The sequence below is a fragment of the Telopea speciosissima genome, chromosome 3 (assembly GCF_018873765.1).
Source record: "Telopea speciosissima isolate NSW1024214 ecotype Mountain lineage chromosome 3, Tspe_v1, whole genome shotgun sequence".
In the NCBI taxonomy this organism is placed as follows: Eukaryota; Viridiplantae; Streptophyta; class Magnoliopsida; order Proteales; family Proteaceae; genus Telopea; species Telopea speciosissima.
This window is the reverse complement of record NC_057918.1, coordinates 56,166,163-56,189,334: the sequence shown is the minus strand read 5'-3', so window position 1 is coordinate 56,189,334 and position 23,172 is coordinate 56,166,163. Positions and strand designations below refer to the sequence as shown.

General features: G+C 41.1%; 1 protein-coding gene across 1 annotated transcript; it reads left to right on the top strand.

Moving 5' to 3' along the window:
* The first annotated feature begins 12,170 nt into the window (after window positions 1-12,170).
* LOC122655320 lies at window positions 12,171-15,682 on the top strand. Its single transcript, XM_043849525.1, has 4 exons — window positions 12,171-12,297; window positions 12,409-12,689; window positions 12,776-13,100; window positions 15,552-15,682. Exons 1-4 carry the CDS (start codon window positions 12,171-12,173, stop codon window positions 15,680-15,682), a joined length of 864 nt encoding a protein of 287 aa, XP_043705460.1.
* Window positions 15,683-23,172: the final 7,490 nt, after the last annotated feature.

Here is a 23,172-nt window from a genome sequence, read left to right as displayed (position 1 = left end):
ATCGAAAGCAGAAAGAATCTTTTGACTTAAGGGGCAAAGCCACCGAAAGTTCTCTCATCTTGGGGTGAAAGGAATAGTGGGGACACATGGCATTCCATGTCTGAGAGACAGATTGTTTTCCACTCTATGTTCACACTGTTTGAACTCAATGGTTTGAATTGCCGAGTTATGGCAATAGTATGATAGGCATTAGCCTTACGTCATACTAACGTAGTCATCCTTTTTCCTTTCGGGTTGCCTGGATTGACCTTTGGCTAGGATCCATGACTCGGGTCCACGGGTTTTTAAAATAGTTTTCTCTTTTGATGGGGCCCTTAACGGGTCCTGTTTGATCTGCGTGGCTGGCTGACAGTGCTGCCACGTCCTCTTCCACGTCCTCTTGTTGTGGAGTGGGCCGAGGAGACTGATTCTCCTTGTTGGGTGAGCAGGTCATCCTGCTCATTTGGGTCTTGGGCAAATTACCCCTCATGAAGATGCTGGGAGGAGAAGGAGGCCATGCTGAACCTTTCTTCTTCTTCGTCTTCTTCATCACTTGCTGGGCCGAGTTAGGCCAGTTCTTGTTCTAATTGCTTTCTTCTGAGACGGATCTCTTCATTTGATGCTTGGGATTGAGTAACTTTTGGAATGGGCTTGAGCCCAGTTATTGCCTTGATAATTTTGTCTGTGGTGCAGTGGGTAATATTGCACCCGTCCCACCATTTGACATTAAAAATCCTGGCCAAGGTTGGCAGGGTTGCTTCTTGGGTCTCCATTTCTTGGACCTGGTACTCCCAATACATGATCCACGCAAGGTGGCATTGTAGGAAGAACCTTAGGAGGTCTGCTTGTCTGGGGACCTTTTGAGTGATTTCACAAAACTTGCTATACACCTCCATGAGAGATGCAGGTAGGATTTCCTCGATTGGCCCATAGGTATGCCACCATCTTGAGAACCAATTTGGGATTTGGCTATTGAACTTGTAGTCGAAGCAGAAGAACCAGGAATGTCTTCCCTTCTGATTTTGCCAAAGGAATGCATGTTGCCAGGCATCCACGTAGTCAAAATAATGAAAACTTTTGGGGTTGTAATTTTGGGAGAAATTTCTTTGGGAAAGGAGGCCTGCACCCCATTCTTCTGCATTGATGATCTTGAGAATGGTAACTGAGGAATGAGTTACCAGTGCTTTGTCAGTTTTGTCGAAGTTTTGTTTGATCCGTATTGAATCAGTATCTACAAGGATAAACTCGTAGAATTCTTGGGTTTTGGTGTGGTTTGGGGAATAGAAATGCCAGTCTTGGTAGAAAAGCCTTCGTGCAATATCTGCAGCGGAGGTGCACTTTTGGACATAGTGGTCTTCTAAGATGAAGAGGTCTTGGAAGATGCCTTTGTTAATATATTGGGCTTTTGGAATTGGCTTTGGTGGTTGGTGGACTGACCTTTGAGTGGGGAAGTCGGCCACTGTTTTGGAGGAACTTGGTTTTGAGATTGTTTGGGATGTCTCTACAACCACATGGGAGAAGGGAACAAGAGAGGTATCTTGGGAGGAACTTGTTATTTTCTTAGGCGGGGAAGCCTTGGCATAGGTGGCCTTTGATTTGACTCTGGAGAGGGGGTTGTCTTCTTTGGGCGGCATGGTGAAAATGCAGCTTATGACTTTTGGGCCCTGTAGGAATTTCCGGGTGAGAAAGTCAGGGATTGAATTTAACTCTCCTTTGATATATTCAATGTCAAAATCAAAACTTGAAAGCAAAGCTTGCCATCTTGCAAAAATTTGTTTTGATGCAATATTTTGAACATCATTTTTTAAAACTTGTTTTGCTGCACTGCAGTCTACCCTTACTAGAAACCTTTTGTTTAATAGATCACTTTGAAATTTTTGAATGCACAAAACAACGGAAAGGATTTCCTTTTTAATTGTGCTGTAATTCTTTTGGGCTGAGTTCCATAGTCCAGAGGTAAACTGGACAAGGTTTTCTTTGCCTTGATCAACCTGTTTGAGGATTCCTCCATAACCTAGGTCTGAGGCATCAGTTTCTACAATCTTGGGGAGGTCTGGGTTTGCTAAGGTTAGGCAAGGAATTTCCTTAACTAATCTTTTGATTTCTTGAACAGCTTTTGTTTGGGGTTCTCCCCAAGCAGTGGCTTTCTTCTTGAGTCTTTGATATAGGGGTTCGCAGATCTTGCTTATCGAGGGAAGGAAGTCCCTAACATAATTCAGGCTTCCTAGGAATCTTTGTAACTGTTTTTTCTCTAGAATTTGATCTGGGAATTTGTCTGCAAACGCTATGGTCCTTTCAATGGGAATTATCGTCCCTTTGTGAATATAGTGTCCTAAGAATCTTATTTTGGTCTGAAATAAGTCCATGTTCTTCTTTGAGAGGACTAATCCGTTTGTTTTAATGACTTGGTAAAAACTTCTAAGGTGTTTGAAGTGTTGGTCTATAGATTCTGAAAAAATCAGAACGTCATGTATATATACTATGGCATAATGGCCATAGGGGCTAAAGATATCGTTCATGATGTTTTGAAACTCACTAGGAGCATTTTTTAATCCGAATGGCATTACATTCCATTCGTAATGGCCAAAAGGAGTTGTGAAAGCAGTCTTGTAGCGATCTTGTTCATGAACCTGGACCTGCCAAAATCCAGACTTCATATCGAATTTTGAGAACACTTTTGCCTGATGTATCTTTTGGAGCAGGTCTTTTTTGTTCAGAATAGGGTACCTAATCCATTGGAGAACTTCGTTTAAAGGTTTGTAATTAATTACTAACCTAGGAGTTCCTCTTTCAATTTCTGAGTTCTTGTTGACATAGAAGGCCGCACAGCTCCAAGGTGATCGGCTCTTCCTTATCAGTTTTTTATCTAAGAGATCCTGGATTTCTTTTTTGCAGGTCTCTTGGAGCTCTTGGCTCATTTGGATTGGTCTTGCCTTGGTTGGGATGTTCTTCTCGGAGAACTCCTTTTCATAGGGTAATTTGACTATGTGTCTTTTCCTGTGCCAGAAGGCATCAGGGAATTCTGAACACAAGTTGTTTTCAATTTGGAGTTTTAATTTGTTTATTTGATTTTGTGTTTCTTTCTTCTGTAGGGTTTCTACAGCCTTTATGTGCATTATTTCCTATTTTAGGAGTTTTAAATGCCTTTCTTTGGATTTGATTCTATTGATGGAGGGATCTTTTGTGATAGCTAGGGTTTTTAGATTTTCAATTTGTTTTATATCGGAGGGTTCTAAGAACTCAAAACTAACCTTTTGTCCTCCTATCTTGGTTGTTAATCCTAGGTTTGTGACTTTGAAAGGTTTGATCAGCTCTATGAAGGGCTGTCCTAGGATTACTTGACTGTCAAGATCTTTGACCAGAATGAAGGGCTGTTTAAAACATACCCCTTGGTTAGAAATGTGAACCTTTGGAAGCTTGTACTGGACATCGAGGTAGGCTCCACTGGCCGTGGTTAGCCTCTGTTTAGTCCTTTGGTAGTATTGTGTAGGGACGAGTCCCTCTTGGATACAATTTAACTGTGCTCCTGAATCAATCAGGGCCACAGAAGTCAATTTGTATGATGAGTCAATAGTCATGTTGACTTTGACAAACCATTTTTGAGGAGAGATACTCTCCACATAACCTGTTTCTGTTTCCAGGTTCTCAGGGTTTTGCTTGGCTTTTCCTTTGAGTTTGATTAACTCATCTTTGACCTCTTTGATTTCTCTTTTTAATTCTTGAGTGGTTAGTTCAAGATTTGTTATTCTTGTTTTATCTGATTTTTCAACAGACTTTTGTTTTTTGAACCTTTTGAATACTTGGTTGATATCATAAGGCTTTTGCCTTTCTTTGTTGTCTTCTAGAGCCTGTCTGGCTTCTTCTAGACATTGTTTTCTGATATGGACATCAGCAATTTGTTCAATTGCATCAAAGAATGATTGCCTAATCATTCCGATGCTTTTAGGTTCAGAGGATTCTTCAGAAGAATAATACTCGTTGATGGCGTTTGTGACACAGTTGCATGCAACTGCATCAGGTTCAGAGTCACTGTTGGACTCAGTGTCTTGATTAATTTGATTGATGTCATAGAAGACTTCGTCTTCTGAGTTAGAGTCTGAGTCAGACTCGGCGAATATTTTGTATTTGTTTTGGGTTTCTTGGTCTAGGTTTAACAGGCTAACCTTCTTGGCTGCTCTGCAATATTTTGCAATGTGGCCTAGTTTGCCACAATTAAAATATTTTTTTTTATCGAAACTTGTTGAGGGTTTATCTTTTGTTTCTTCCTGGGGCTTCTTGGATTGAAACCTCTTCTTTTTTGAATATCTGGGCTTGGTATAAATTTCTTTTGTTGGTTCCTTGAAGTTTCTTTTGTTCTTAAAATGTTTTCTGTGTTTTTTATCCTTCTTGTTTGATGGAGGTTTGGGAACCGGGAATCCGTATTGTTCACAGAAACCACCCAGTTCTTTATAAGACTTATTTTCTTTTTTCATTTGTTTTGCTAATTTGAGGTCAGTGCAAAGGGCAATGCCTTCTTCATGAATGGTGTTTATTAGATCACCATAGGTTAAGTTTTGATACGGGACTTCACCATTATTTTCTTTTCTAAGTCTTTGTTTGATCTTCTCAGAGAAGACACTTGGTAATCCGGTTATAAATTTTTCTTTCCAGAAAGGGGAGTTTGCATCTTCTCTGGTTAACACCTTCGTCATGAAGATGTCTTTGTACCATTTGAAATCATGCAGTTTCCTGCATCTTAGATTTGTTAATTGTTCAGAGGACCTATCTTTCAACCTAGATGGGTCTCCTAAAAAATATTTGGTTATGTTGAAAATTAAGGTGTTGACGGCATCCTCAACAGGCCTACCATTTTCAATTATTATGATCCCGTCTTCCATTGTCTGGATGGCAGTCAGGATGTCATGTTTTTGGTTAGCGGTTAGGACGTAGTCCCACCATCCTTTGAGTTGGCCTGTAATATATATATATATATATATTCGATTCCATGATTCCAGCTGTTGCTTAAATCTTTGACCTCCCTTAGAGGTGAGTACAGTACTGCTAACCCAAAAAGAAACTACAAAATTACAACTGGATACACCAAGTTCTTACATACACCGAGAATATAAAAACCTAAAATAAAACAGTACTAAAGATAACTCCTACTGCTATGGAGCCTAATCCTCCATATCATCATCACTGTCCTCATCCTCCTCATCATTGCCTTTATAGTACAGGTAGGCATTGATGTCATGGATGTCTTTCTCCATCTTCTCAAATCAGCGGTCATAGGTGGCAAACTGCCCTTGTATGCCTACAAACCCTTGCATCATGTCTATATTGAGCCTAGCCATGTTGGAGTTCAGCTATCCAATGGCAGCAAGGACAACACTCATACCTGTATTCCCTGAACTAGAGGCTCCTGCAGTATGCTGCACTAGTCCCTCATCTTCCTCATCCTCCTCACCCTCCTAATCTCCTTCGCCCTGTACCGGGTTGACAGGTTTGCCATCATTGAAGGTGTCATACCCGATGTGCATTCTGGCAAGGGCATTGTTCCCGAGAGGCTCTTCAAAGCTTTCCGATGCAATTTCACTGTCAAGGTCCACCTTAAAGTGTAGAAAGGCTTGGGTGAGTAGCCTCTCATAGGGTAAGGTGTTCTTGCGCCGGGTCTTGGACATTGCTTGCCCCATGTGTCTAATGATGGCATAGGGTAGACACACCTTCATAGAGAGAGTATCCTAGGGAAGCGGCCATGAGGGAAGGCTCAGTGTTGTGTCCTTTGACTAGGACCAGCTTGGACTTGGCCAGATAAGTCAAGATGCATTTTGAACTGCCAAATTCAGTTAAGTTCACTTGGTGTTGGAACTTATTGTTGGTAAGTGTTGCATACAAATGCTTGTAGTCCTCTTTTGGGATGCAAGAGTTCGGATCCCTTCCAGGCAGGTGATAAATTTTGTTCCCTTCGGAGGCCACACCGAGGATTACACCCAACTCTTCTTCATCGAATGAGATGGGTACTCCCTTCACAAAGGATGTGATCAGGCACTTCACTACATTCTCATGAATGACAACCATGTTGGAGTAGAAGTGCTTGATCAGCTTGGGGTAGTAGAACTTAGGGGGGGTTAGCATGTTAAACCACCCCAGTCTATCAAACCTGTGCTTCACCTTGAAGGCAACCAATTCTTCAGCAATAGCATCCCTTCCCACAAGGATTTTCCTATTATGGAAATGCTCATTGAATAACCCCTCTGCCTCGGTGGACACAAATAAGTTGGCATCAAATGGTGTCGGTGCCGCTTCGGGACCCTTGTTCCTTTGTTGTTTAGGAGCCATTATGATTGCTTACCTACACACAAGCAATAGAAGACAAGGAATGCACTGATTAATTAAAAAACAACATATAAAAATGGATATGTAAGTTGAAACAATATATATATATATACAGCAAGTTGGAGTTAGAAAAGAATCAATGCAAGTATAAGGAAAATTCTTTTTCAAACTCTAGTTTAGAGCTAAACAAATGCTCTAATATATGTTTGAAGGGTACTTTAACAAACCAATCTCATCTATTTGGGAAGGAAGCAATGAAGGCATTTATGCCTTGAAAATTTTTCCTAACACAGTAAAATCTGGGGGATTTCTTCCAAGCATTACCTAGAGAGTAATCAAATAATCTAACTACGCATAAACACTTCCAATTAACATGTAGATGCGAAGTTTAGAAAGAAGTTTCAAGCACATTCACAACACAATGCGTTTTTCCCCAAAGTAGTAAGCTAATTTTGGTTTTGGTGTGTTGAGGTTTCATCATACATATGAGAATCGATTGTATGGTGTTTTGGAGTTCATTATACATGATTTACTTTAATAAAAATTAAAGATTCATAACTAAAAACACCCCTACATACTCTATTATACAACAATAGTAGGAGGAAGAAAGAAAATGACCAAAACCCTAGAAACTAAGAAGAAAATATTGGAAAAAAATCTAAGAGAGGCCAATCAGGGATGATCACTGACCATATGGGTCTACCTCTGGGTGGTATTGGGGCTTCGACCGGCGTAGGCCCCCTGGTGACAATTAAGGTAACACTGTGGCGATAACATAAGTGGCCCGTAGTGTTTACCCGAGTTGTCAGTAGCATACACCACGGACTTAGATTGTGTGCTAGGTGGAAAATCTATTAACATTACATACATCATAGACTATATGTAACTGTGTGTATATGCATTCCCCATCCCCTCATTGGCTCAGTGAAGCTAACCCCCTGTGTACACTCTTTTTAGACTTTGATGCAGATGACGGTTATCTTGCTGGTCTCGAGGTTTAGGTCTTGAGTTATGATGATATAGGTGCTGTGGATCCAGGGACCATGACTGAGGAGCATGGTGATGGATGCCCTTACGACGACTGTGCCTATAGGCTATAGTGGCGCTTGGGATTTACTCTTTTGTTTACTTTTGGGCTTTGATCCGTGTATAAACATTTCTTGTTATGCGTATATTTTGAGTAGTTACGTCATGGTCAGTCGGTACATAGTATTAAACTCTAATTGTATCACATAGCCGGTTGAACATATTGTAACTGCTAATTAAACGCTTTCGCTTGTTACTGATCTAATTTGGGATGGATTATTCCCTTTACCTTCACACTTTTTTATTGCTTTGCTTTCCATTATTTATTGACCGTTAATTGGAACATTGTGCCTGTGATCCTTGTAGCTTAATGGGATGATGCGTGTCATCCTAGTCACCCCTTTTATTGACTTTATTTCTATCCAGAATGGGGGCATGATAGCATAGTACCTCGAACGGATGCTTGTGGAGCTCCCTTGCTCTGCAACTCCGTCCTCCCAAAAAGCCAAACAAGTTTGAAAACTCGCGGCTGGGTTATTTTAAGAAAACTCTGCAGATGGAACAACAAACGGATCCACTATCGTGATTCCGTTCATAAATCCGTCCAACATAAAAAAATGTAACTTGTGTGTTTTGAACAGCACGAAACATCAAACGGAACCACGACCAAGGATCCATCCGATAATCCGTACGTCTCAGGACTTTTTATTTTAACACTCTCTGAGGATGGAACCAAGGACAGAACCTCAGTACGTAATCCATCCATAGTTCCCTTTGATTCTGTGTTTTGTTCAATTCTAACAACCTGAGGATGGAATAATGAATAGACTCACGATGCAAAATCCGTTCATCAGTCCATCCCTTTTTGTTCTAGAATAGAGTCATGAACAAACCCACAGGATTGACTCCATCCATGAATCCATCTGTGTTTTAAAGGGCTTTTGGTCTGGTTTTCTGGACTTGCACTCCTCCCATGTTCCTTGTTTTTCTCCCCCTTGTGTGTTACTCCTTATCTTTTGCACTCTCTTAGTACTTGTGTGCTAACCATGTAGAGCATCTTATACATGAACAGGTGTTCACCATGGTTAATACTCAGAATCGTAACCGTTCCCCTCCTAGGGACGATGCTGGTGATGCCTCTAACACGGCCTTATTGGTACCCCTGCTAATCAATAATAGTTTAGATGTGGCCCCATTGATGAGCAACATGTTGCAAGCCATGCAACGAGAGCATCGAGAGGCGCAGAAAGAACAACGCACATTCATGCAGAACATGACTACTCAACTCCAAGAGATCTCCAGAGAAAGGCAACAAGTTCCCCCTCCGACCCTTGCAGCTATTGCTATGCTTGGTACCCCTCCAACACCTGCTGCTACCGGGACTCCTTTGGCACAAGTAGTGCCAGTACCACCTCTACCTCCTACTCCTGAGGCTCCACAAGTTTAAGTCGTGGCTCCAACTTGGGATGATGCATCCAGGCTATCGATAAGGTTTCAAAAACATCGCCCTTCAATGTTCTACAAGCTGTCTCATGATCCCTTGTTCCCTACAACCTTTCTCAGGGAATTGGAAAGGATCTTTGAAGTGTTACAGTGCAACGACACAGATATGATCAGATGTGTAAATTACCAGCACCGAGACAATGGTGGTTGTCCTCCAAAGAGAATTTTTAGGCAATGCACCCAAATGCAACATGGGCACAGTTTAAAGAGGCTTTTTCCTCCAAAACTACTTCCCTCGAAACTTCTGTGACAAGAAGGAAGTCGAGTTCATGAACTTTTGCCAAGGTTCCAAATCGGTCCTTGAGCATCAGTAGACCTTTGAAGAACTAGTATACTTCGCCCTGGCGCACATGAAGCTCGAGGAAGTCAAGGCAAGGAAATTTGAGAAAGGGCTTAGGCATTGCATCAGTACGTCGGTGGTTTTACATAAGTACCTCATCTATGCTGAGATAGCCCAAGCTGCTAAGGTAATTGAGGACTAGCAGAGGGAGAACTATAGGGAAATTCAGGTCGGGAAGAGGCCCATGACGTCTTATGAATCTTAGGGGTCTACCAAGTTCCAAAGAAGGGTCCCTATGCCCCTACTTCCCTGATACAATCTCGTAGGCCTAATGCAACCCAGGCATCCAGGCCCGAGGTAAATCCCCACTATAGGTCCCAGACCCTCATCTGCTATAACTATAAGGAATCCAGGCACATGATCAAGGATTGCCCGAAACCTTGATAGGAAAATATTTGGCCTACTGTGTCACCTAAGGTGCCTCAAGCTCATGTATCTGTTTGTGCCCTCTTGCATGCACCAACCAATAAAAATCAAGGGTGGGTGTACTCTGTCACTAACGAGGAAGCCCAGGCTGACCCCGGTGTTATCACAGGTGATGCATTCAACCCTTGAAATGTGCATTCATGTAGTTTTGTTTCTATGATTGGTTTATTTGGTGTCACATATATGATTTTTGTATGTTCCCTGCCTACTTATACCCTGTTTGACTCAGGAGCGTCGCATTCTTTTATTTCCCTTTCATTTGCCAAGTAAATGTCAATCAAACTGAAATAAATGGCTCAGAACTTGATTGTCAGTACACTAAAGGGTAGTAAGGTAGAACTCAACATGATTTATGACCCTTGTCTTGTACGTATAAATGACCATGGGCTAATGGCAAGCCTGATAGTTTTGGACATGAAGGACTTTGACGTCATTTTAGGAATGGATTAGTTATCCACTCACGGAGCTAGCCTAATCTATGCTGAAAGGAAGGTCCTATTCAAACCAAAGAGAGGTGTAGAGTTTGTGTTCGTTTATTGGATGAGGGATGTCAATGTTACCTAGCGTCAGTGGTAAACTTGGAAGCAAGGGTTGAACCACTAGAAGAGCTAAGTGTGATGAGAGATTTTTCGGATGTCTTCCCGAAAGATCTAACGCAGTTGCCACCAGATCATGAGACAGAGTTCATGATAGACCTGGTATCTGGTGCAGCTCTGGTATCCAAGGCTCCCTACAGGATAGCCCCAACTGAATTGAAGGAGTTATAAGAACAACTAACGACTTATTGAAGAAGGTCTTCATTAGACCTAGTGTGTCTCCTTGGGGAGCGCCTGTGTTATTTGTGAAGAAGAAGGACGGTAGTATGCGGATGTGCATTGACTACTGTGAGCTCAATAAGTTAACCATTAAGAATCGATATCCTTTGCCCAGGATCAATGACTTATTCGATCAACTACAGGGTGTTGAGGTTTTCTTAAAGATTGATCTTCGATCGGGGTACCATCAACTGAAGATCAGGAACAGTGATATTAGCAAAACAACATTCAGATCTCGCTATGGTCATTATGAGTTCTTGGTCATGTCCTTCGGGCTGACCAATACCCCGATCGCCTTCATGGAGTTGATGAACCCATTATTCCACGATGTTCTAGATAAACATGTTATCATCTTCATAGATGACATCTTGATCTATTCCAAGAGTGAAGAAGAGCATGCAGATCATCTTTGTCTGGTATTACAACACTTGAGAGAGAAACAACTGTACTCCAAATTCAGTAAGTGTGAGTTTTGGTTGTAATAAGTGGCATTTTTGGGACATCTTGTTTCTGCTAAGGGTATTGAATTTGACCTTAGCATAAAGTCCATGATTGACTGGGAGACACCCAAGAATGTGATAGACATTCATAGTTTCTTGGGTTTAGCTGGCTATTACAGAAGGTCTATCGAGAACTTCTCGAGGATCTCCGCTCCTATGACACGACTGACCCGAAAGGGAGTGAAGTTTGAGTGGTCTGATAGTTATGAAAAGAGCTTCCAGGAGCTAAAGAAGAGGTTGGTTTCCGCTCCGGTGCTTACCATTCCTAATGGCACTAGAGGAATGGTAGTTTATAGTGATGCATCCAAGATGGGCCTTGGCTGTGTTCTAATGCAAGATGGGAAGGTAGTGGCCTATACTTCTTGACAGTTGAAAGATTATGAGAAGAATTACCTGACCTATGATCTGGAGCTTACAATTGTAGTTTTTGCCTTAAAAATATGGAGACATTACCTGTATGGCAAGAAGAGAAAAATCTATTGTGACCACAAAAGTCTTAAGTACTTCTTTACACAAAAGGAGCTCAACATGAGACAGCGGTGGTGGTTGGAGTTGATGAAGGACTATAACTGCACCATCCTTTACCACCCTGGTAAGGCAAATGTAGTAGCAGATGCGCTGAGCCAAAAATCTCATACCTTGTCACTGGCATCTCTGGTAGTCAACAAAGAGCTTATTAAAGAAGCTAGGAGGATGGACCTAGAGTTACTGGTAGAGGGTGTTACCTTGTCTATGGCAGCCTTATTAGTACAATCAACCTTGGTGGAAAAGATCAAGTCAGCCCAGAGTTCCGATGAAGAGTTTCAAAGGATCATTGAAGCAATTAAAGGGGAGGCGCAGCGAGAACTAGACTTCACTTTGACTGAGGGATATATCCTCATGTTTAGAGATTGACTATGTGTTCCTGGTGATGCATAGTTGAGGAAGGAAGTGTTATCTGAAGCCCACGACTCTCCTTATTCAATCCATCTAGGCAGCACCAAGATGTACCGAGACCTGAAAGGATACTACTGGTGGAATGAAATGAAGAGAGATGTAGCCGAGTTTGTGGCAAGGTGTCTCACTTGTCAGCAGGTGAATGCGGATAGACAGTGACCTCAAGGTCTTTTGCAGTCGTTGCCCATTCCGGAGTGGAAGTGGGAGCATGTTACTAAGGACTTCGTCACTGGGTAATCCCGTGCACCTAGAGGTGTCGAAGCCATATGGGTTGTTGTTGATAGATTGACGAGGATAGCTTACTTCATCCCAATGAAGATCACTTACTCAATGGACAAGCTAGCTCGCTTGTATATCGACAATGTTGTTCGTCTATATGGAGTTCCAATTAGCATTATCTCTGACTGTGATTCCAGGTTTACATCTAAGTTCTGGGGTGGATTCCAAAAGGCAATGGGTACATTGCTGAGTTTTAGCACAGCCTTCTAACCTCAGACAGATGGACAGTCGAAGAGGACTATATAGACATTGGAAGATATACTCCGAGCTTGTGCAATTGACATGCAAGGCAGCTGGGATGAGCATATCTCACTCATTGAGTTTGCTTCTAACAACAATTACCAAACCACTATTGGTATGGCACCGTTCGAAGCTCAGTACGGGAAGAAGAGTCGAACACCTCTATACTGGGATGAGGTGGGTGAACGTCGTATCCTTGGCCCTGAATTGATCCAGGTAACGAGTAAGAAGGTGGATTTGATTTGTGAGCGAATCAAGGCAGCCCAATCTAGACAGAAGGGTTATGCGGATCAATGTCGAAAGGATCTGGAGTTTACTATCGGCGACAAGGTGTTTCTTAAGTGTCACCTACTAAAGGGGTGATGTGGTTCAGCAAGAAGGGCAAGTTGAGTCTGAGATTCATTGGACCTTATAAGATCCTTGCAAAGATCAAGTCGGTGGGTTATCAGCTGGACCTAACTCCATCCTTGGATGGTGTGCATGATGTCTTCCACGTTTCCATGTTGCGGATGTACGTTCACGACCCGAGCCATGTTCTATCTCAGGAACCACATGAGCTCATAGCTATTATGTCCTATAAGGAGCAGCCCGAGAAGATTCTGGATAGTAAGATTGTTAACTTTTGCAACCGACCTATCTACTATGTGAAGGTGAAGTGGTGCAATCATCCAGAAGAAGAGGCATCTTGGGAGGTAGAAGTGGAGATGCGGGCGAAGTACCCTTCCCTGGGTTACTTACAAGGTATGGGAAATTTTGGGGATAAAATTTCTTGCAAGGTGGGGGGAATGTTATACCCGCACCCGAGACCCTAATATTTTATTGTTATCCTTGTGACGTGTAGATGGTGCTACCATGTATGCCAGTGATCTGTTCTCCTTGGTGGTCAAGCCCAGTCATAGGATCATGACCACTTCACAAGTTTTCCTATCGAAGAGAGGTTCCTCAATTGACAGTAGGGAAATTCATCGATGGTGACTTCGTTGACTACACTCCTAGTACCAGCCCTAAGAGCGAGGAGTACCAGAGGGAACACCCAGTGTCGCCCCATTTAGACACTTCGCTCAGAGATGAACTCAACATCACTGTGGGAAAACTCTTCGAAATCATGGGGGACACGCCGTGACAATCAAAGGGTAATTTACTAACCTCAAGTTTGCTTGTTTGTCCTCCCCTCAGCGGCCTTGAAGTGTGGGTCGAATCTCGACAACTTTCTTTGAGTTTCAGCCTTGACAGTAGGAACAAAACCACGAACGGACTCACAGGACTGAATCTGTTCGATGATCCATTCGTGTTGTCTCATGCTTTTGGGTGCTTTCTTATGTGGGGCCCACATCCCCATCTCCCAGACCTCATGATTAAACCTCGGGCATAATGGACCCCACCCTTGACCTCCTTATATCGTGTGTGCTATGATGGTGGGCCCACAAGCTCAAGTGATGTTTTAAAATGTGCTTATGACTTAAATGGCCAAACCAAACAGGCCCTTAGTCCAACCACTTAACTATTAGGAGCCTTGATCTCTCATTTATTGGCTCATTCACTGGTCCCACCAACTAAAATCGTGGAAGAGTTGGAGAGCATTGAAGAAGGAGAAGAAGAAGGTGATTAGTAGGGGGCTTGGTGGGGGACTTCATCCATTGGCTCACTTGGCTAGGTGAGTACCCTCTCCTTCCTTCCCTCTCTTTGAGTTTCACTTATGGGGAACCCCCTCTTAGATCGACCATGACCTAGGGTTCCACTTGGAACTCAAGGGTTGAGCTTAACCTTACTAAAAGCCTCTTAGATGGAGTGCTAGCCCTCCATTAATGCCATTAGAAGCCCCTTGCAACCGAAGTTGCTATCCAATGGCACTAAGACTATAACCTAGGATGGAAACCCTAAAGGTGATTCCAATACTTGGAAATACCAAGACCTATGAATGATATATGTTTTGTGACCCTAGGAAGGCTTAGGACACCCCTCCCTAGCTCTTGGAGCTATGTGACCTCATGGGTTGGAGGTGGAAGTGAAAGAACTTCAAAATCTCAGACAGGTGCTCGGACGGATCCAGCCTCGAGCCACCGTCCGTAAATCCATCCAATGCATTCTGGGTGTTATACTCAAACGGATCAATGAACGAACTCACCCTGTGGTTCCATCTGATGTTCCGTTCCCTTCTATAAAGTCTCAGGGTGTCGAGCGGATGCACGAACGGATCCATTGGAAGGTTCCTTGAATCCATCCCTTGCGATTTGATCCCATAGCCTGGACAGAACCAAAGACGGACTCACTCTACTTCCTCTGTTCCTAAATCCGTCTGTGTTTTGTGTTACTTAACATTAATTCTTGGGGACTCTCTTTGGGGCCCACCTACTTCGACTAACACTATATTTCACACATCCCTGGGTTACCTAACTAGTATGGGAGAGCATGTATTGAGGAAGTCTATAATAAAAACTTAAATGATACTCGACTATTGGTGAGTGGGTTTGGGTGACTTGTTTGGGTTTGCTTACATTACATACATCTTGCATACATCTTGCATGCTTTTGCATCATTAATTAAGCATGTTACATTATTGTATATTATTATCTTAATTGTGAACAATTATGATTATGATATGTGAATTGCTCATCTTGTACCGGGTTACGGTATCAGGACACCAGTACCGAAACCCTTGAATTACTTATAAACTATTTTTGCTTGTCATAGTGACCTGTATGTGCCGTGTCATGCTGGTACTCAAGTGCTTGATGGTATGGGACATTGATGCACCCAGAATACCTCTTGAGATGATAGGATTTGCATGTAGTATAATTTAGCTTAGGTATCTGCTTCCCTATACTACGACCCTTATCAACAGGGGTTTAGGTGTTGGGTGATCAGGGCTCCTTGTTACCTGTGGGGGAGAGAGGCCAGGTCAGGGATGATCACTGATCATCGAGGTCTTCCTCTGGGTGGTATTAGGGCTTCGACCGGTGTACTGGTGACAATTGAGGTAACATTATGGTGATAACATAAGTGACCCATATTGTTTACCCGAGTTGTCATAGTAGCATACACCACGGACTTAGACTGTGTACTAGGTAGAAAATCTATTAACATTATATGCATCATGGACTATATGTAACTGTGTGTATGTGCATTCTCCATTCCCTCACTGGCTCAGTGGAGCTAACCCCCTGTATACACTCTTTTTAGACTTTAATGCAGATGACGGTTATCTTGCTAGTCTTAAGGTTAAGGCCTCGAGTTATGATGATGTAGGTGCTACGGATCCAGAGACTGTGACTAAGGAGCATGGTGATGGATGCCCTTACGATGACTGTGCCTACAGGCCATAGTGGCGCTTGGTATTTACTCTTTTGTTTACTTTTGGGCTTTTAGCCTTGTATAAACATTTCTTGTTATACGTATATTTTGAGTAGTTATGTCATGGTCAGTCGTTATACAATATTAAACTCTATTGTTTCACATAGCCGGTTGAACATATTGTAACTGCTAATTAAACGCTTCTGCTTGTTAATGATCTAATTTGGGGTGGATTATTCCCTTTACCTTCGCACTTTGTTATTGCTTTGCTTTACATTATTTATTGACTGTGAATTGGAACACTATGTCTGTGATCCAGGTAGCTTAATGGGATGACGTGTGTCATCCTAGTCACCCCTTTATTGTACTTTATTTCTATCCAAAAATGGGGCGTGATAGCATCTCATCGCATAATCATTTCAAAACCATATCTCATATTCATGTCTCAACACAAGTCCAGTATTCACATTTGCGATAACAGTTCAAACATAATTGTAAATCCCTAAGCATCTAGCATTCAACATGATAATCTTAAACCATTATTACCATGATCCATTATTAGTAACAGACATTGAAATTAGCATAGATCACCATATCATTTATCACATACATGCATGAATGGCATTCAATGCAGGTCATCACAATAACATTCCATAAATTAAGTCCAAGTATATAATCCACTCATAATTGTCATATTGAAGGTAAACTTGGTTTCCATGTAGTCTACGTTCTTCCCGTATGCATACACTAGCCTAGCATGTCTTCATACAGGTGTAAAATAGGTGAGAGAGTGTCAGTGTCCAAGGTTTGGAGTAAAAAAACCCGATTAAGTTCAAGTCTGACCCAAGCGAATCATGCACCTGACGGATGATGTGATCGTCCGCTAGTTTGGTGGATTGTGCAGGCAGTGGCCTTTAAATAAAACAGGCTGACTGTGCTGAATTTTTACCTAGTTTGGCGGACTGTGCAGGCAGTGGCCTTTAAATCGTCTGCCAGTGCCCAAAATTAAAGGAAATGGCTTGGATTGATTCCAAACCTTGGTCAATGGCCATGGGATCGATTGGGGCCTAAGGGACAGTATACTAGGCCTCCAAATGAGTCATTAAACACCACATTGGATCACAATTATATCCCAAGCATGGATTGTAAGCTCAATGCCCCCAAAACCCCAAACTGAAGGTCTACAAAGGGGGTTTCATGGCATCCAAGCCATAGCCTGGGGAATGGGGTGTCTAAATGATGCTCTAGGCATCCAATTAGGTGAGCAAACTAATATGAAACAAAAGCCCTATGGTTTGGTCAAGGATTGGACAACCAATACATGAAATCTATTAGGATTTAAATGAAACTAAGTAGAGTGATAGCTTACAATGGGGTTCAGCTTAAGGCAGCAAGAGAGTGAGTTCCTAAGCTGAGTTTGAGCTCCAAATCACCTCTTCCACGACCTCTGAGTCCAAGGGTGAGTATATAGCAGGCTGGGGGAGTGGTGAGTGCTCAAGAGTAGCCCAAATGGAGGATGGGATCATCCCTTTCCTTCTCTCCTTCTTTCCTCCTTCTTCTTTCTCTTCCTTGTTCTTCCTTAACTCCCACGTTTTCTTTCCTCTCTAGGGTTGGGAAATGAGAGAAATGAGAAGGGGGCTGGGTGTGAATTCACCTAAGGGGGGTGAATAGGTGAAGCTAGGAAAATATAAAAACTTATGCAGAAATAAAATTAAATCACCAAAGATACGACAAGCAATGAATAATAGAGACACAAAGGATTTATAGTGGTTTAGCCAACACGTGCCTACTTCCACTCCTCTCAACTTCGAGAAAATTTCACTATAATAAATCTTAAGTAAGAGCAAGAGGACTCGTACAACTCTTGAGAAATGAGCAAGAGAACTCAACAACAACTAATCTTGATTATTGAGCAAGAGGACTCATACTACTCTTGATTCCGAGCAAGAGGACTCAAAACACCATATAAAATGTAAGTAAATACTAAGATTAAAGTTATCTCAACCTTAGTGAAGCTTTGCTAACTTTCCAACTATGAAGCTTAAGTGCAAGTATGAATGAAGGGAGCTAAGTGAGATTGTATGCTTTGGATTGGTACTTGAATTCTCACTTGAGAGTGACTTGTTCTTTGGAGGCTCTTGATTGTGATTAGTAGTGGTTATTAGAGCCTTAAACAAGTGAGTATTTATAGTCTAAGAGGCTTGAATTAATTAGGAATCTAAGTAAGGATCGGATTCCACAAGCCATATATAATCCGGTATACTGGATGGGAATCTGGTATGTCGGATCACCTAATTTTCATTTTAAACACAAGAGTAATGGCCAAATTAAGCTCAGTATTACACTGATCCGGTATGCTGGATAGTCATCCGGTATGCCGGATCAGGGCAATGTGCAGGCAGGGCAGGATCCGGTATGCTAGATCCTTATCCAGCTTACTTAAGTGAGCTACTGTGACCAATTTCCTGAGATTCCCATTAATCCGGTATGCCGGATCAGGAACCGGTATGCCGGATTGGGTAATTTTAGTAAAAATTAGTCCAATACCAATAAGGGTTTGGTTTGGGGGTTTCAATCCCAAAAAGTCAAATGTCTAAGGGGTCAATTTACCACCTAAGGACATTCTAAATGAATGAATGCGTGCGTGTGTGCATTACATTAATTGTGACTTAAATATTACACATGTTTAATTATAACATCTTCAAATCTTCAATCTTCAAGAATGCTTAAAGCCTTTAGTCTTCAAGTATTGACTTCCAAGTCTTGAAATGTCTTTGAGCATTGTTCTTTTTGTATGCTCTTGTGCATTTGTATACGTTCCCCCTCACTTGGTGCTATGCTTGAAAACTGAACAGCTTAAACACAAGCATTAGTCCAAGGATGGTCTTATTTGTTATTATCAAAACATCTTTGTCATCTTTGAGAATGACTTGGAGTGTATAGGGCCATTTGTATTTTCCTAACAATCTCCCCCTTTTTGATGTTGACAAATAATCCAAGTGAATAAAATAATGGAGCAAATAACAATGCATAGAAACAAGAGACAATATATAAAAACAAGAACAACATCATTATTCATATTTAAAAAAATGTGGATTACATAAATCAAACATAAATCAAATAGGTCCATTACATTACAATTTATTCCAAGCCCAATACTTCTCCCCCTTTGTCATTGTCAAAAAGAGGGCCCATTTCACATCATGCATTAGGATTAAAGGGAGGAAGGGGTGGAATAGAGCTTGAGGCACTGGGAAAAGGTGATCGAACTCCTTGAGGAGTGGCTCCCAGCGTATCAAGGGATAGGTGACCAAGATTGAAAGCAAGAGACTGAATGGCATTGAGGATTTTATCTTGGTGCACATTTAAAGAGTCAAATCCGGTCCTCACATCATTGCGAAGAGATGTCACATCCTCTTGAATTCGTTGTTGACCAAATTCAAGTTCCATGATACGAGTATTTGCTTCATCCATGTAATCATCGATGCTAGACACCCATTCTTGTAAGGATGCCAGAATGCCTTCTTGATTTTGACGAGGAAGGGGTGCATTCTCATCCAAATCTTCTTCTTCTTCTACAAACACATCGGAGGGAGGAGGAATAGCAATTGTGTGGAAGATATGCCGAGTGATGTGTTGGAAGGTCATGGAGGATTCTTCTTCTCGAGTGAGATCAATATCAAAAACTTGAACGAGACGAGTGAGAAGCCACTCGTAGGGTAGATAAGTATGCTTTTGGGGGTGAGCACAAGATTCTATATACCTCATAATGAAGTATGGAAGACAAGTGGCTGTATTGGTATATACACAGTAAGTGAGGTAAGCTTGAGGGGTGAGACACTTATTTCGATCACCTCCCCGAGGAATGAAATTATGTTGAATAATATAGGAAATGACATGGGGAATAAGGCGAAGTCTTCCAGTTACCACGGTTGCCACCTGAGAATCATATTTCTTCAAGATGGAGGAGTAGACTTCTTCATGGTTAATGAAATCCCTAAAGATAGTGCTTTTTGGAGTCCAAAAAATGCAAGGTCCATCACAAGAGAGTCCAAGATGGTGAGCAAAATGGGCAATGGAAAGCTCTATGTGAACACTCTTCACATAAGAGTGGAGTTTCAAAGAATCTTTCGCTCCGCTGAAGTAGAGATTGGTGTAAAAGTATTTGACCAATTGAGGGTAGCAAGGTTCATCCATGTTGCGAAGGGGTTCCCAACCAATATCTTTGAACATATCCTCAAGTCGAATACTATTGAAGGAAAAAATGTCAACTTCATGGCCTTCTTTAATTTTTTGAGCAAGATAGAGGGGCCAATTAGCACGACATTTAGGAGAACGAAATAGACGATCTTCCCCTGGAGCATATGGTTGTCTCGAGGAGCTTCTGGTTCTTCCCCATTTGGATGGTTGTTGCCTTTCGGGCATAACATCCTTGCCTCTTCTACTCATATTAAAAGAGAGAGAGAGAGAGAAATATATGTTTCAAGATGGATTGAGACAAGAGAGTGAAGGTGGAGTGAACAGTGATTCAGAAAATGACAAAATGAGAGCTTTATATAGGCCTGAATTCAACTGTAACAGCTATAAAAAGGTCAAAATTTCAAAAATCTGGTATACTGGTTGAAGATTTGGTATGCCGTTTCAAGCACTAATGGTCAAAACTGCCAAATATGCTGATCCGGTATACCATTTTGTGATCCGGTACACCGTTTCAGGCAAAAACAGTGAAAAACAACCATTTTTGAAACCATTTAAAAAAAAAAACATTCATTCAATTACTCAAATGGGTCACATAAGCCAAGTTCTCTTCTAAGAGAGCAGAATCTTTCTTCACTTAAGGGTTTTGTGAAGATGTCCACAAGTTGCTTCTCGGTCTCAATATAGTCAAGTTGGATTTCACCTCTTTGAGCTGTATCACGTAGAAAATGATGACGAATGTCAATATGCTTAGCTCAAGAGTGTAAAATCAGATTCTTGCTAAGGTTAATGGCACTTGTGTTATCACATTGGATAGAGGAGGTATCAAACTTAACTCCATAGTTTGGAGAGTTTGCCTCATCCATAGCACTTGTGCACAACATCGTCCTGCGGCGATGTATTCAGCTTCAGTGGTAGATAGAGCAACTGAGTTTTGCTTCTTACTAAACCACGAAACCAAGCATGACCCTAAGAAGTGATAAGATCCACTTGTACTCTTACGATCAACATGACAACCGGCAAAGTCGGCGTCAGAGAAGCTAATAAGGTCAAAGTCATTGTCCATAGGGTACCATAGGCCAATGCTTGGAGTTCCTTTTAAGTACTTAAAGATCCTCTTTACAGTACTCAAATGAGATTGCATAGGTTTGGCTTGGAACCTAGCACAAGCACAGAGACTAAAGATTATGTCTGGTCTACTAGCCGTTAGGTAAAGTAAACTTCCTATCATACCTCTATATTTGGTCGGGTCAACTGGGGTTCCATCCTCATCCTTAGACAGAGTTATAGATGTACTCATTGGAGTACTAGATGACTTCAGTCCATTGATGTCAAACTTCTTTAATAGTTCCTTAAGATATGTTGTTTGACTGATGAAAATCCCATTAGGGGTTTGTTTTATTTGAAGTCCTAAAAAGAAATTTAGTTCACCCATAAGACTCATCTCAAATTCACTACTCATACTCTTACTAAAATCAAGACAGAGAGATTCATTTGTAGATCCAAATATGATGTCATCTACGTAAATTTGAACAAGAATTAAGTCTTTATTCTTCTGTTTCACAAAGAGAGTTGTATCTATTTTACCCATTGTAAAACCATCATCGATCAAAAACTTACTTAGCCTGTCGTACCATGCTCTTGGAGCTTGTTTCAAGCCATACAAGACTTTCTTTAGCTTGTATACATGGTCTGGAAACTTTGGGTCTTTGAATCCAGGTGGTTGGATGATGTGTACTTCTTCATTGATGAAGCCATTTAAAAATGCACTCTTCATATCCATTTGATGTAACCTGAAATTCTTATGACAAGCAAATGCAAGCAACATCCTAATTGATTCAAGTCTAGCTACAGGAGCATAGGTCTCATCGAAGTCAATGCCTTCTTGTTGGTTATAGCCTTGGGCAACCAGTCTAGCCTTATTTCTAGTTATGTTACCATCTTCATCAAGTTTATTTCTAAAAACCCATCTAGTTCCAATAATCTTGGAGTTTGAGGGTCTTGGCACTAAGTCCCAAACTTGATTCCTTTTAAATTGGTTAAGCTCTTCTTGCAAGTGTTTCTTTAATGTTCTTGGGTTCAATGGTAGAAATGAAGGCTACATTGGAACAAACATTTTGAATTTTGCTCCTAGTTTGTATACCTTTATCTAGGTTTCCAATAACAAGGTCAAGGAAATGGTCTTTAACAGTTCTAATCTCTTTAGGAAGTTGATGTACTTGATCATTAGGTTCATTTAAAATAACTTTTTCAACTCTTTTCCTAATTTCAAGTACTTCATCTTCATCATCTTCCTCTAGGTCTTTATACCTTTCTTTTGCCATAGATTCATCAAATCTAACATTCATAGACTCTTCCACAACTAGTGTTCTTTTATTAAACACTCTATATGCTCTACTATTTGTGGAGTAGCCTAAAATTATACCATCATCAACCTTTTCTTCAAACTTTCCTAAGTTATCCTTAGTATTAAGAATGAAACAAGCACAATCAAATACTTTGAAATAATCAAATTTAGGCAATTTGTTATGAAACAATTCATAAGGGGTCTTTAACAAGATAGGTCTTATCAAAACCTGATTTAACACATAACAAGCTGTGTGAACAGCTTTGGCCCAAAGATACTTAGGCAGGGAATACTCATTGAGCATTGTTTTAGACGTTTCTTGGATAGTTCTATTCTTTTTTTCAACCACACCATTAGATTGTGGTGTTCTAGGAGCTGAGAAATTATGTGTTATACCTTATTTTCGACAAAACTCACCAAATTCTTCTATGTTATCAAATTCACCTCCATGGTCACTTTTTATACAAGTGATCAAGTAACCTTTTTGATTTTGTATTCTCTTGCAAAGAGCTACAAATGCATCATTTTTATGCTTGAGGAAGAGGGTCCATGTGAATCGGGAGTAATCATCTACAATAACAAAAGTGTACTTCTTACCTCCTAGGCTTTGTGGTTTGTATAGGTCCAAACAAGTCTAAGTGAAGTAATTGTAGAGGTCTTGAGGTAGCAACAGAATTAATGGCCTTATGAGAAGCTTTTGTAAGTTTACTTCTTTGACATACTCCACAAGTGTGTTGCTTATCAAAATTTAACTTAGGTAAGTTTCTCACCAGGTTCTTAGAGGAAAGGGATTTAATAATCTTAGGATTGATATGTCCCAATTTCCTATGCCATAAGTTGCATCATCAAACTTAGATATGAGACAGGCATCATGAGAGTTTACATTAAAAGTACAAATATAAACGTTATTCTTTCTACAACCCTCAAGAATCATGTTATCATTAGAATCTTTAATCTCACACTTGGAGGCATTAAAGT

What these genes read in the sequence shown, in the direction of transcription:
- LOC122655320 (XM_043849525.1), top strand. Translation starts at nt 12,171, where the DNA reads ATGGACAAGCTAGCTCGCTTGTATATCGACAATGTTGTTCGTCTATAT. An exon ending in AGTTTACTATCGGCGACAAG is followed by an intron (nt 12,690 to 12,775) that starts GTGTTTCTTAAG and finishes GGACCTTATAAG; the next exon opens with ATCCTTGCAAAGATCAAGTC. An exon ending in TTCCCTGGGTTACTTACAAG is followed by an intron (nt 13,101 to 15,551) that starts GTATGGGAAATT and finishes ACTTTAATGCAG; the next exon opens with ATGACGGTTATCTTGCTAGT.